Raw genomic sequence first — 14,623 nt, 5'->3', positions numbered from 1 at the left:
GAACCCACAACTTTGGTGTATTGGGACGACACTCCAACCAGCATAGCTACCTGGCCTGGGCTGGCTAAGTACTTCTTAAAAGAATTTTAACAAAAATTACATTTGAAAGGGAGGAATCTCAAATGACCATTTTTGGGGTAGTAGAGAGTTCTCCCTTTCCACTCCTCCACATAATGGGAAGTCATGTAGTAGACTTTGTGCAGATTCATATCACCATAATTTTGGCCACAGAGAGTTTTCTTGTATCCACATACTTACAAAATGAATTTGTGATGACTTAGAGTGAGGTGTTGACATGCTGGAATCAAATAAAAACAAGAGTGAAGATGGAGACGGGCAAGAAAATATTGGAATAATTGTATCAGAAAATTTAGGATAAGAAAGCCATTATGACTGAGCTCAAAGTGTAGCTTTGAATATACCCAGGTCTGAGATCTGTCAAACTAGGCCTAGTGGGTTATAAGCCTATTAATGCAAAAGAGCAATTACTTTTTATAACAACTTGAATAGTTCTAATGCCAGCAAACTCTTTTCATTATCCCTCTTATGAGATGATTAAATGTAATTTAATTGTATTTAATTTGTATCTTAATCCATTATGAAGAAAAACAAGTACTGTTTATTTTTAGAAATTCCTAACAGTTGGAATTACAGCACCAATTAACTTACACATAAATGCTTAATATCTAAAAAAAAAAATGTTTAATAATGGCATTAGCATGTTTTTCCAGCTTTCCAGTAATATGAAGTTTTTTTTTTAACTACTTCTGTTTAACATAAAAGATTGATTTAAAAAACTTAATGATCTAGAAAATATTGCTACTGCCTTTTAATGATCTAGAAAATATTGCTGCTGCCTTTTCAAATAAAAATTTGTCTCTGCAACAGAAAAAGTATGTCAGTGGCCCTGGCTCAGTTGAAGTGTCGTCTGGTACACCAAAAGGTTGTGGGTTCGATCCCTGGTTGGGGCACATGTAGGAGACAACCATTCATTGTTTCTCTCACATCAATGATTCTCTCTCCCCCCCCTTTCCTCTCTCTCTAAAATCAGTAAAAACATATCCTCACGTGAGGATTAAAACAAAAAAAAGTATGTCAGTGGACAGTGTCCATACTTCCTGTCAGAAAACAGAATAACCTAAACCACACCCCATCATTTTAGAAAGTGTCAGAGATTGTGTAAGTGGAGGCACAATAATTGACTTATCTTACCTGAGATCTTTGAAACTGATTTCAAGAACTTAAATCAACATTTTTCAGTTGAAATAAAATATAAATTATTTTAAGGGTCATTTTAGGAGTGTATTTATCACATGTGAGTCCAGAAGCAAAATAAAAGACCAGGTTTTATTTACTGTGCATGGCTATTATATCAAATATTATGAGACATTCTTAAGGGATTTTAATTACTTTTAAAAAAAACTTTCTTAATTAGGTCATTGTGAAAATAATTGTTAAATTGGTTCATTTTGAGATAAGTTTTCATAAACGTTATTTGTGAATTATTGTAATGATATTTGATAAATGTGTCAAAATTCATAAAAAGGTATATAGAACTAAAAAGGTTCAAAGTCCATTTTCTTTATTTAAATTTAATTTTTTATTTGTTTTTTAAACATTTGTTAGAAAATTTTAAGTGCTTGCAAGATACTTGAGAATTTCTGCTTTAAAATGTGTATTACACCTTCATGTATCGTAAAGGAGTAGTGGAAGACAGGCACACCAGGGTTTGCGAACACTGGTTTTTGAGTCAGAGAGGTCTGGTTGGAATTCCTTCTCTGCCACTAGTAGTTGTTGACCTCAGGGAAGTAGGGGAAGTTTTCTGAGACTTTACTTACTCCTGAATTTTGGGAGAAATACATAAGACATACATCTATTTTCTTTAATAAAAGCTTTTATTTAAATATATCTGATTTTAAGTTTCAGTTTAGTTATGCTTTTCAGTATTATCCTTACTAATGAATGTGCTAATTAAGAGAATGTAATTTTAGAAAAAATTTAAAGGCAGATTTAAATTAATCAATTTTACTCTTTGATAGTTTGCAGCCGTTGCAACTTTGCCATTTGATGTGGTAAAAACACAAAAGCAGACAGAACTTTGGATGTATAAAAGTCATAAAAGTAAGTTTAATTTAAAACATTTTTAAGATGCCATGACAATTTTTGGTTTTCTTTTCAGATACTAAGTTAGGAATATCTAAAATAGGGATAAGATTTTTTCCCCTCTGCTTTATTACTCTTTAACTGAAACTAATATACTCTTAGAATGGAATACCTAGGGAAAAATACTCTAAATCCAAACAAAAAAATTAAGCAGTCTTAAAGTCTTGTGGGTTTTGCTTGCCATCAGTTAAGTCTTATACCTGCTCTATGTAGAAGATTAAATTATATAAGGTTTTCTTGTTTGCTTTTCAAATAAATCTGAACAAATCAGGGTGAAGGATAGTAAATTACTGGGAAACCTTTTTCTCTTAATGCGTTTTAATTAGTATGTGTATACATTTTATTTGTGTGTTTTTTTTGTTTTCTGTTTATTTTTAGCTTCCCTTTTTTCAGTGCTTTTTTCCTGCTTATCACATCTATTTTTACTTCTTTATAACCTTTAATTTCTTCTAGAACAAAAGTGTACTCTTGGTTGCATCCACTAGATCTGTCATTATTATCTGTAGAAAGTGTAGCACACCCATTGGAAATGATCCGTTATAAAATTCTGTCATATAAGCCTTGTGATAAGCCTATTATAATGTAAATAAGTCATTCTAACCCACCAGAATATTTTGCTTACAAAGTAAAATAAGTATTCTAATTTTGAAAAAAAACCTGATTATAGACCTCTGAAAAGAAGTCTGATGAATATTAGTGAGAGCTTTGTCCTTGCCAAAGTCTAGTCCCCTCCCCACTTCCCTGTTTTAGGTGCAAGCCTTCTACCTTCCTACGCCCTAGCATCATCATCATTCATTCTACAGAGAGAAAGACTGAGACAGAGAGACATATATCTGTTGTTCCACTTATTCACTCATTGGTTGATTCCTATATGTGCCCTCACCAGGGACTGAACCTGCAACTGTGGCGCATCGGGACAACGCTCTAACCCACTGAGCTACCTGGCCAAAACCTCATTCATAAGCTTTATGTTTGAACCTCAGTGACATCTATTTTTGCTGTTGTGTTTTTTTAATGCAAATGAATTATTTCAATTCTTCAGTTATGTGACTGGTTGCAAATAAGTGAGATGCTACTGTTAAAGGATAAATATGCCCTTTGGAGGAGACAGGACTGACCTAATTTATTTCAAGACTGGCACATCTATTCAGAAAGGTCTTAATAAAGCAGGACCTTACTAGGGAGAATAAACCATTTTCCTCAGAACCTCTTTTTAATAAAATAAAAATTTTTAATGTGTGCAATAAGAATCTAATGAAAAATGGTTATTTTTGGCTTTGAGAACCCCATGAATATTTCTATACATCTTAAAATTTTTCATTATGAAACTTTTTAAGATGTGGAAAAAAGTATAAAGGATACCCACTATATCAAGCTTAAGAAAAAAAACATCAGTTCAGAAGAAGCCTTCTGTATATTCCCCCTTGATTGTACCTAGTTCTGTACACCTTTAAACTTAACCTTTTTCTAAATTTTCTTTTTAATGAATCCAACTATTAAAAATAAGATTTAAAATAACTTTTTAGATAAACTTCTGTTCTTATTGTATTGAAATAATATAACCCCCAAAGGCCAAATACTATCTTATATGTAATATCTGCATTAGAATTGTTAATTTACAGTGATATCATTTTTTTTAACCATTAGTATCTATGCCTTTGCATATGTCTACCTGGTCTATAATGAAGAACATTGTTGCTAAGAATGGGTTTTCTGGATTATTTATAGGTAAGAATATTTGCTTTACCAAGTCATTGAATAAAATTATTACTTTTACTTTTAAATCTATCCTTCCTAAATTAACTTTTCAGCAGGAAATTATTGAAAATAATTCACATTTATGATTTCCTCCTAAACATCATTTCTAAGTTTAAAAATGTTAAATGACAATAGATTTAATAACAATAAGATAAAATTTCTATATAAAGTAACATGGAGTTAAATGAGGAGGTTGGGAGTAAGTTTACCTTGTTCTTTGATACCAGTTTATGTCACAATATTTGATATATCACTTCTTTAATTTGATCATTATAAGAATGAAACCAAATCAATAAGTTTTTAAAAATAAGGTAAAATTTGTTCTGATATTTTTCTATTCTCTTTGCAGGCCTAATTCCCCGTTTAATTAAAGTTACTCCTGCTTGTGCCATTATGATCAGTACATATGAATTTGGAAAGGCTTTTTTCCAGAAACAAAATGCTCGAGGACAGCAATAATAGTGATGCTGTTTCAACTTGAAATAACCATGGCCAAATAATAAGGTGGAGACTCTTAGGCAAGAAGCTTTATTTTACCTTACAATGATTTTGTATCTTTTTTGCTGATAATTTAAATAGAAATTTCTAACCTGACTCTAAATCATAATTCTTATTTTAAAATAAATTTTGTTATCCTAATATTTTAAAAATGTTTTGATTTTAGAGAGAGAGGAAAGGAGAGGGAGAGAGAGAAACACCGATGAGAGAGAAACATCAACTTCGTTCTATCAATCTGCTGCCTCCTGCACACCCCTAGCCGGGGATCAAGCCTGCAACCCAGGCATGTGCCCTGAACTGAAATCGAACCATATTAAATTTGATATTATTAATACAATATCAGTCACAGAATTTCCCTTGGTGATATGCATGTCACATTAGTATGCTAGAACAAGAGATTAAACAGGCAGTTTACCTGAAGAAAGTTTTTGGTCACTGTAGGCTAATGCCTAAGAAATTTAGCTTATGACTATAGGAATGAAATAAAAAGATTATGGCAGGACAAGAAATCATATTCTTTTTCTATATTTGTTTGACTTTCTTAGGATATACACACTGTAAGAAATGCACTTTATTGCAGTCTATGTGTATTTTATTAAAATGTGAAACATTTTCCCCCCTAAAATAGGTAATATATTTAGATGTTAAGTCTCTAGTATTCACAGGGGAATTAATGTATTTGTATTACAGTAGAAAAGAGCTCGTATGTTTTACCAAAAATAAACTATATGGGATTTGTATGTAACCTTTTGTTTTTATCCTGTGTTGATTTACCTTAAATGTGCAACATAAATATTCATAAAAATTATTTATGATTTGAACTTTTATTTTCATTAAAATATTTTGCATAAATTAAAATTATCACTGTGCCTTTAGCTAAATATTTTCATATAATGTGTGTATGACTGTTTATCTTGAATATTGCTATTTAACAATATTAAACTTACCTTGGTTTTGCTCTGCTTCTTTTTGATAACTTATTGGTAGAAAAAAGCAGAAATATTGAGATTTAGAACTATGCTTCAAAAAGCAGTCACATATTTCAACTTACTATCACTTATAAATACCAGAAGGGAAATTTGTACCCCAACCCCAATACTGATGGCACGTGGAAAATTCTTATCATTTATGGCTAAAGTAGCTTTCATCTAATTCCCTAGTAGTTTTTCTAACACATGAAGTGTTATCTGAATGAAAGAAAGCTTCAGCTTTCTCTGTACTTTAGTAAATAAGCATTAATACTTTTGTTAAAAAAAAAGTAGCAACCAAAAAGAGTTTGGCCAGAAATTGTATTTTTGGTAATGTTCCTGAAAGGAAACAGTTTCATTTTATTAATGATAAATTTTCTAACAAAGTAAGTTTATGTGTATATTTTTAAGAAGAAATATCTTACTCAGGTATTATGTTTGCTACTTTTCATATAATACACATTTGACTTTTTAAGAGTATAGAGTTAAAATAAATTTTCCTTTTATTTCTAGGAAAATTATTCACTATGCTTACTTAATCACATATGACTCCTTTAAATTCTTCCCTCCTTTCCAGGGCACAAATTCCAGGGATGTGGGAAAATGTAGTCTATCACTGTTGAACTTTTTTCCAAAATGTAATCTGTCATTCGTCATTTATTGAGACCTTTAATGTGATAGGCAGTATGAAAAACACTGGAGATAAGAGGTTTCAGGGTGTTGGGGGTATAAATGGTGACAGGAAAAAAAGACAACAACAAACTGTCAGAAACTGTCGCTGGCCTCAAGTAGGTTTCAGATCTGTGATTCCTGGAGGTCTGCAAGGGGAGTAAGGGGAAAGTGAGGGCTTCTCCACTCTACCTGGAGTGGAGGGGGAGAGGGCAGGAGATGCTTGGAGGATCAGGACAGGTGACTCAAGTCAAATAAACCTGGAGGCCGGCAATGGGATGTGCCCCAGTGGTTTGAGCGAAGGGTATACGTGGCGATGTGGCAGATCAGATTGGGAGTGCAGTCAGAGGCTTTGCGTACCAGAGGAGAAACAAGAAGGCAACAGGAAATGAAGGAAAGATTTGGGGTACAGCTCTAATAATTACAGAGTTGGGGTATTGGTGTGTTCTTTGCAAGATCAGCATTTCTTTTTAATGAAAGAAAATAGGGTAGCAGTAGTACAACAGAGAACACCGTATGTCTCGTAGTAGGCCAAGTGTTGTGTAGTGAAAATTTGGTTTTAGTTGTTTGTTAGAGTTGGGTTTTAGAAAAGTAACTGACAGTATGGGAAATATGACTTACAATAAGGTGACCTATTTTAAAACAATCTCAAGTTTGGTTTGGACTAAAATATGCTTTTAAAGGGTACTGTTAATGACATCGATATAATTTTATCTCCCCCTTTCTATCAGTTAAAAAGAACAAATGCTGCACCTACATAGAAGCTGCTGTGCTTAGAGGAAGAGCAAAGTGAACTAACTCAAAGCCCTGATTTTCAAAGCAGATATGTGACATTTCAGAGGTAATCCAGTGTATTAGTTTATCAAAATTGGAGATTTTTACCTAATGATAGGAACTTTATAAAGAATTTCCATAAGTTGTTAATGTGAGGCATTTTCAACCACTTGAAAACTTGTATGTAAATCTAATAAAGATGACTTACAAACTGACTTAAGGTTTCTGTCCATCGTAATTAGTAGCTTGCATTTGGCACTTACCTATTACAAACATACATATGATTTCCTTTAGTGCTGACATCTTCCTGATGCCTTCACGCAGGTGCTGAGAAGATGGTGATGTTTCCATGTGACAGGTGAGAAAGCAAAGGGCCACTGTATAATCTAGTCAGTAACACTGTCAGAGCCGCTGCTGAACTGTACCACTTCAGCAGTAGTTGTATATTCTAAAGTGTGTCATGTTTTATAAAAATTAAAATGTATTTCATTTTATATGAATTGAAATAAGGATTTCTCTGAAACCATTTTCATATTAGTATTTTAGGTGTTAAGTAATGTACTTTCACCATATTTGTCAGTTCATTGTGCAACCTGAATCAAGTAACTTTATGTTAAGGATAAAATAAGACCACTAAATGCATGGTACAAAATGTTTAATATACATGCAACAAGTATAATACATCAAAGCAACAAAATACACATGGAAATATGAGCATATAATTCAGCATTCTATTTGGAGGAGGGTATATGAACAAGGAACACTACCCAGAACTAAAGATTGAGACATAGTTGTTTCCTCATGCACACATTAACTATCTCTATAACTAGTGTGAAGTGAACTGTGTAGAAAACTTAATTCACAGTAGCAGATGAATTTTATACCAAGAGCTCCAAGAAAGGAGGAAAAGTCATGATCCTCAGGTGTCATGTCTAAATCTGCATTGAGCAGCATGTTAAGATGCACAAGTTACAGTACACATTAGACAAATTGAAAAATTGTATCAATTATGGAAACTTGAATTAACTTTCTGTATTATAAAAATGTATGGAAAAAATTTAACAATGATTTTTTTAAATTATTGAAGGAAAATGTCAAGTTGAGACTGGACTGTGAATGATAAAGCATTTAAACATTCTGAAAGTTCTTAGGAAAACAGCAATAGTGCTTAAGGCCAGCCTAAAAGTTTTGAAGTTTCCCTCCTTAACCATTTCTCACTTCTTCCTCCCAAGATTTCCACTGTCCTCATTTTATACCTTCCACCCCCCATGCTGAGTAAAAACTGCTTTGGATACCTTACAGTAAGGTATTCAGAATTAAGAGATTAAAGGTACCATTTCTTGATATTTGCATTTCTACAAGTACAAAAGCCTTAAGCTAAAAGAATAAAGCTCTGAGTAGTCTGGCACATCTAAGATAACTTATTTTAAGGGCTTCTAGGCCCCCTTTGTTCCTGGAATGACATTGTTTGAACTGTCTTATGTATAAGACTAGCCTTGTAACTATTTATTATCTTAAATTCCAAATTATGAGAGTAAAGCTCTAAAGACTGCAGAGAACCACCGCACTCCAACATTTCTAATACAAAGAATGAACGTAGTTAAGTTCAGCACTTGCCTCCTCTCAATAAAAATAAACTGCTTTAGGAGGCACATTCTTCCTCTATGTCAAAGCTACTAAGTTTGTATTTAATGTTTTATTAATAAACAAAAATAGCACATAAATCCCCAGTAAGTATGGTCGCCTCTTCATGTAAACAATGTATAAAATTTCTTTGGCACAACTCATGTTTTCCTCATATTACTCACTGTAGAAAATATACTTAACACATTTTCTCTTCCAATCCGGTGGAATTTTTAGGGACAAAAATGTATAGTTCCAAAAATTGCAAAAAACATTTGAAATACAGCTCATAGCTTTTTTAAAAAAAAAGAAAACTAATTTTTTTTTTTACCTGTAGAATTGCAGAGATTTTTAACATTAACTTTAAAATCAGATTATGGCAGAATAATGATAAAAGCTATAAAACATACATGACCACACATGACACAATTCACTAGCCCACAAGGGACAGAAAATAGCACTGTATGCCAGACACTGTTAAGTATGGTGATTACCTACTGATCCTAATTTAAAAGCTTCTTAGATACTTGATTCAATTTGAAACCTTTCTTAATCAAATACTTTTTTCAATATCTGTTCTACACTTTTTTAATGTTTAATTTTTGATGCATATTTGGTCATGTTTTTTAACTGATAACCTTTTATGAAAATTTGGGGGAAACAAAGATAAGAAATTTATTTATTTTACATAAATGGCCTAAATACTGTAAAATACTTTCCCTAGGACCCTAACAAACTTAGTAACTGCCTAAAGGCACATTCCTACAAAGTCCATAAAATGTTAAATGGAATGTTTAGTTGATACCAAATTATAATTAACTGTTAAAGAAAAACTGTTAAAGAATAAGCCACTGTCAACCTGCAGCTGAGAATATTCTCACATTAAAAACAAGGCTTTTAAACATCAGAACATAGGAAGGAATTAATGAAATTAGTAAGTCATTTTTAGAAGTTTTAATCATTGGATAAAAGAGGAAAGAAAATACTTAGCTTAAGTTTCTGGAATAAAACCCTGAACTGGCAGTTATGATACATTTAAATATATGAAAGTCAACTGAATAATAAAATGTACAATTTGCAAAGGATTATTAATTTAGAGGACCTTTGAAAGTTTTTTTAGGCCTATCCATTTTTAACTTCCTCAGTGACAAATATAAGAATTTTTAAATGAAAAATGGCAGGATCATTTTTTTCCACTCAGTTTACATGAAGTAGATTGAACCCTCTAAGCAACAGAATTCCAGACATGTGCCAGAACAATATAAAACTCCAAAGGTTTTCCCAGCAGTCAAACTTATGTAAATAGAGCATTTGCAACATAAAATCTTTTGGCTTTTATGTAAAATTTTTCAGGATGGAGTTAGGCCTGGACTTGTCATCTCTGTTGTAGGACTTGCAAGACAGTCATTGGATTTGAGGCTAGTTAGAGATTTGTAACTCGCCATTGATGTTAGAGACCCACAGAGACCAAGTAATGAGGGAGTATCTTCTTTACCTAAAAATTAGGATAAAATAACAAATAGTTAGTTGTCCTTGAAGAATGATACTAATAAGGACCTAAAACCAGTAAAAACTTCATATTTTACAAAATACTGTATATTCTTGAAATAGTTATGGCAACAGTGGCTAATACATATATGTATATGCACAAACATAAAATACAATGGATTAAAAAATAAGAAGTATGCTAAATTTTGTGTTAATATTTTAAAATCAATTTATTGACATGGGGGAAAGAAACTGTCATGGTTAACAAAACTTTGCCTCAGATGACAAGTTGGTAGTTCCTTACAGAAACAAATTAGTCATTAGGAGCAAAAATTGATTTTTGTTTTATAGCAAGAACAGTTTTGTTTTAAATGTATTGCTATTCAGTCTTCATATGGTACTGCTACAATGTTACTAAGTTAGAAGTCACTGCGTGTACTCTATGTGCCAGGCATTGTGATAAAAAAGATAAATTTAAAAATCACTTCTTGCCAATAGGGAATTTAGTATATAATGGAAAGAGGCACAAACAGACAGTTCTAAAACTCAGTAAGTGTAGTGGGAACACTAAGTCGGGGGTGTTACGGAGGCTCAGGGGAAGAGTATCCGAACCAGAGCAGAAGGTCCAGGCGGGGGCAATTAGAGTAGCTGCCGGGAGAAAGTGACCAAGGAACTGCGCTCCAGTGGACTAGCACCCGAGGCAGACGCCAGAGGAGGCTGCAGAGGACCAGCGTGAACAGGCGCAGGGGGAAGAGTTAGCACCCGAGGTACAGGAGCTAGAAGCCAGAAATGAGACCAGCAGCAATTTTCAACCCTTTTCATCTCATGCATATGAACTACACTAAAATTCTGCAGCACACCAAAAAATACATTTTTTGCTGATTTGACCAAAAAATAGGTATAATTTTGATTCATTCACACCAGGCAGCTATAGCTGTGTTGGCTGTTGTCATTTTTTATTTGACTATCTAAGGGAAAAGAGGTCAGTGCCCCTGACAAAATAGGTAGTGCATGTTTTAAAACTTCTTGCCTCCCATATGTGCCATGACCAGGGATTGAACCCGCAACCTAGGTATGTGCCCCGACTGGGAGTCAAACCCGAAACCTTTTGGTGTGCGGGACAACACTCAACCAACTGAGCCACCTGGCTGGCCAATAATGGTATATCTTAAAACTCAAAGCGTCGTAGATGTGATGAAATGTAGTAGCTACTAGTAGTTAGTAGCATACCCGTCATATATGAGGTGCCTGATAAATGCTTCTTGAAAAAAATGACACTCATCCTTTTTTGTCAACAATTACAATGCCACGATAAGCAGTTTGAATTTCATTCTGATTGTCACTGAGAGCCACTGGGTGGTTTTCAGTGGGGTGTTATGTTTTCGAAGATCACTGATTACAGCATGGAGAATGGACTGAGGGGCAGGAATGAGCTGAAAGACAGAAAGCTGCGGCAGCAGCCTCCGCAGGACGCGTGCTCTTGGCGCAGGCAGGGCCGCGGCAGCGGGGAAGGGACGGGCGAGTGCGCACAGCACGTGTCGCATGAGGCGCCGCCTGAGCCTGCTCATAAATTGACCTGCAGCTGTAGGCGGGAAAAGGAGAATCTGGGATCATGCCTACGGTGCTGCCGTCTGCAGTGGAGAAGCCAGGGAAGGAACCGGAGGGACAAAGGAGCGCGGGCTCCCGAGGTGAGAAAGAAACCTTCCCTGGCGCTCTCAGCAGCCTGGGAAGAAGGGGAGAGGAAAGATGTGAGCACTGGGTCACACCAGCACGGCCGGTCCAACCCAAAGGGCTGTATTCACAGTTTAGCTTATGCTGGGGGTCGGAAAGAAAAGGACTTTGGACCAACTAAACTACTGAAGTTTAAAGGCGAATAGGTTGAGTCTTAGAAACTGAAATGCAATCACTGAAAATGGCCTGAAGTTATGGAGTTTGGCCAAGGTATTGTTCAGGAAGTTGTAACCCAATGGAGAGTGGCTGACAGAGCACATCTGAAAACAGTAATAGGAAAAAATAAAACTCCTTTATGTCTGTTCCCCAAGTTTTTCAGAGTACTCAATAAACAATGTACCAAAAGTTACTCAAAAGCGGTCAGTTACATCAAAAGCTACTGAGAAGTTTAACAGGTCGAAGGCGGAGCACTTGAGCACCATGGCAGTGGCCAGTCACCTTGATAAAAGCCATTTCCGTAAGTAGTGGAGACACAGAAGCCAAATTGGAGTGGGTAGGAAAGAGTAAATAGGAAGTGAAATAAAGGTGAACTACAGACAGTCTTTCAAGGTTAGCCACAAACGTGAGACAAAAACAAGAGCAGACCATTTTTAATTGCAGCGGCGGCTTCATTCTTGGCGCGCTTCACAGAAATACCGCTATTACTCTTCAGCAGTCCTCCGCAACCAAAGCAAAGACAGTGCAGGAAAAAGGAATTTCAAAGAGATTTCTCTTCCTTACCTTCACTGACTGAATTTAACGTGTCTTGTTTTCCATCTCCTTCTTGGGACTGACCTGGATCCAGTGAAGTCTGAGAAAGGCTACCTTCAGCTGATAACTGGTCAAGACTTTGGTAACTTTTTCTATAAAACAAGAGTGAAATACTACTTGAATTTCTTCTCACAAATATAATTTCTAAAGATATTCTTTACTGGTTTTCTTCAATTTGTTGAATTTCTGGTTAATTTCTCCCCAGTTCTCTTCTAAACTTGGTCTTTATCGTGGCTGCAATAGGATCTCCATTATACTTCTCCCTCCACCCCTTTTGAGGTCTATCTGTTTAATCCACTAAAAATGGAAAAGAAAACCATTTTCAAATAAACTTAAATCCCTGCACCAGTTTTTTATTATCCAGCTAGTTAAGAAATGGGGACATCTGGTTATTACCAGGTATCAAAGGAGCAGAAAAATCTACAGATTACTCTTAATGCGGAAACAAAATTGACATAATAATGATCTAGTATTTCGTAAGCACTTCAGAATTCTTCAATGCCTTGATATTTTTATAGATTATTATGTAGTAATAAGTTATTATAAATTCCTATAATTTAGGAGCTTAAAAAATGTTGGGTAATAAAATACCTGTTTGTGTTAAAACACCATTAAGATAATTAACTTTCATCCCTCATCTATTTGTAATTGTGAGCCCATTTTCTATTAAACAAATTAATTAGAAGTAAATTATAATAAAGGAAAAACTCAGTTATAAATGGAAACTTAATAAAGGTTTATTATTAAACTGTCCTCATATTTGTTTTGTCAGGATAAAACCAACTCAAAAGATATATGCAGCTTTGATGTTATTGCCATTTCAAGTAAGAGAACAAAATTCATTATTACTTCCAAATATAAGTGATCCAGGAAAATGAACATGCTTTTTAGGTTCAACATCTATTTCCCAAGATACCCAAACCCTATCTAATATCCTAGAAATGTCATATATTGTAGGATAATGTTACAGGAATGCATACATAATTTAAATGATCTATTACATAGTCATCATTCATATTCACAAGAGTAGACAACAAACTCATCAAATGTACGTATATTAAGTATGGGGGATGCATACAGTAGGTATCTGTTTGTTTTTCCCTAAGAAATGAGGTGAAGAATGATGTCATGGAATAACTACTAGCTTACAACACAAGTAGTATGCTCACTTTCTAATGTGATGATTTTTCAAATATCGATAATATAAAAGTTCTTAATTATATTTTTAAGTAATGGGAAGCTCTATTGTAGAAAACTTCTGATAATTACTGCAAATAACAAGTAGATGAGCTATGCAACATGTAATTTTTAAAAACGATGCCCAATATTTATACAGCACTTAACAAATGCTAAGCACTGTTCTACATATTGTTCTACATATTTTTTATATATTATTTAATCCTCACAACCACACTAAAAAGTTGGAATTATTAATATTCCTACTTTATAACAGAGGCAACTGGGGCACAAAGAGATTAGATTTAAACCTGGTGACCTGGCTCTAATTCTGTCCCTTTAACTATTCTGCTATCTTTCTGGTATAGGAAGAAAATATTTGGCTTCCAATTTTATTAGAAGCTATTCTTAAAAAACAGCTGTGTTTGCTGAAATCATGTAAAGTATACTCTAATTGAATCACTGAAAATTTCACTTGAGTCCCACTAAAATCTTATTTACTTAGCTATAGAGGAAAGCAGGAACGCAGGAATTTAATCAAGGAAGTTATAAATAAGTTTCTTTTCCAAATTATTTTCTGTGCCTAGTAGACAGAAAGCTTTCTTTTAAAACAATGGTTTAAGGTGAGTTTCTGATACTAACTTTTCATCATAAGAAACTTGTTAATGTTACTAAGTTGTAAAAATTATATATAGAAATATTTACAAATTAAAAATACCCAGAAGCAAAAAGATTTAGATTTCACTTGAATATTGTAAAATCCGAGAGCCTGACAGCACACTTTACCCCAATCTCAAGAACTGTCACCCACCTGAGGGAGGAAACCTGTAAAGGCAGCTTCTGATGCTGGCAACACAAAATGAGCCTTCTGCATGACCTACTGAAGCCCTTCTAGAATATCAGCTTCCAAATCCAAAGTGATTAGGGGAGCTTCCTACCCTTTAATTTGTCATATTTAGTGAACAATCCTTGACTTACAGCTTCACCTAACTAAAGGCCAATGAATAGAAATAGACTTTGGTAGA

The 14,623-nt window shown here is 34.2% G+C and overlaps 2 protein-coding genes across 11 annotated transcripts in view; one reads left to right on the top strand and one right to left on the bottom strand.

Annotated features, from left to right (window-relative positions):
* SLC25A40 (solute carrier family 25 member 40) overlaps positions 1 to 9,781 on the top strand; it is a 38,135-nt gene extending 28,354 nt beyond the window's left edge. Inside the window, exons 10-13 of one of the 4 annotated variants that reach the window (XR_015715177.1) lie at positions 2,040 to 2,121; positions 3,811 to 3,891; positions 4,271 to 4,439; positions 6,788 to 6,874. Coding sequence is in view for 3 of the 4 variants with exons in the window: in XM_016218870.2 (XP_016074356.2) it covers positions 2,040 to 2,121; positions 3,811 to 3,891; positions 4,271 to 4,380 (273 nt within the window). In the remaining variant the exon portion in view is untranslated. Of the gene's footprint in view, positions 1 to 2,039; positions 2,122 to 3,049; positions 3,493 to 3,810; positions 3,892 to 4,270; positions 4,440 to 6,787 lie in introns of those variants that run through there. The other 3 variants (XM_016218870.2, XM_087821137.1, XM_016218872.2) reach the window with 3 other exon arrangements.
* RUNDC3B (RUN domain containing 3B) overlaps positions 9,354 to 14,623 on the bottom strand; it is a 115,940-nt gene continuing 110,670 nt past the window's right edge. For 5 of the 7 annotated variants that reach the window (XM_087821130.1, XM_087821135.1, XM_087821132.1 and 2 more), the window contains 2 exons: positions 12,393 to 12,514; positions 9,354 to 9,948 (listed from right to left, as the gene is read on the bottom strand). In XM_087821130.1, coding sequence (XP_087677256.1) covers positions 9,803 to 9,948; positions 12,393 to 12,514 — 268 coding nt within the window. In that variant the 3' untranslated portion in view covers positions 9,354 to 9,802. The remainder of the gene's footprint in view (positions 9,949 to 12,392; positions 12,515 to 14,623) is intronic. The other 2 variants (XM_087821131.1, XM_087821134.1) reach the window with 1 other exon arrangement.

Source organism: Miniopterus natalensis, chromosome 10 (assembly GCF_054644295.1).
Source record: "Miniopterus natalensis isolate mMinNat1 chromosome 10, mMinNat1.hap1, whole genome shotgun sequence".
In the NCBI taxonomy this organism is placed as follows: Eukaryota; Metazoa; Chordata; class Mammalia; order Chiroptera; family Miniopteridae; genus Miniopterus; species Miniopterus natalensis.
Note: the sequence above shows the minus strand (reverse complement) of the source record. Positions and strands in the feature narration are given on the sequence as shown.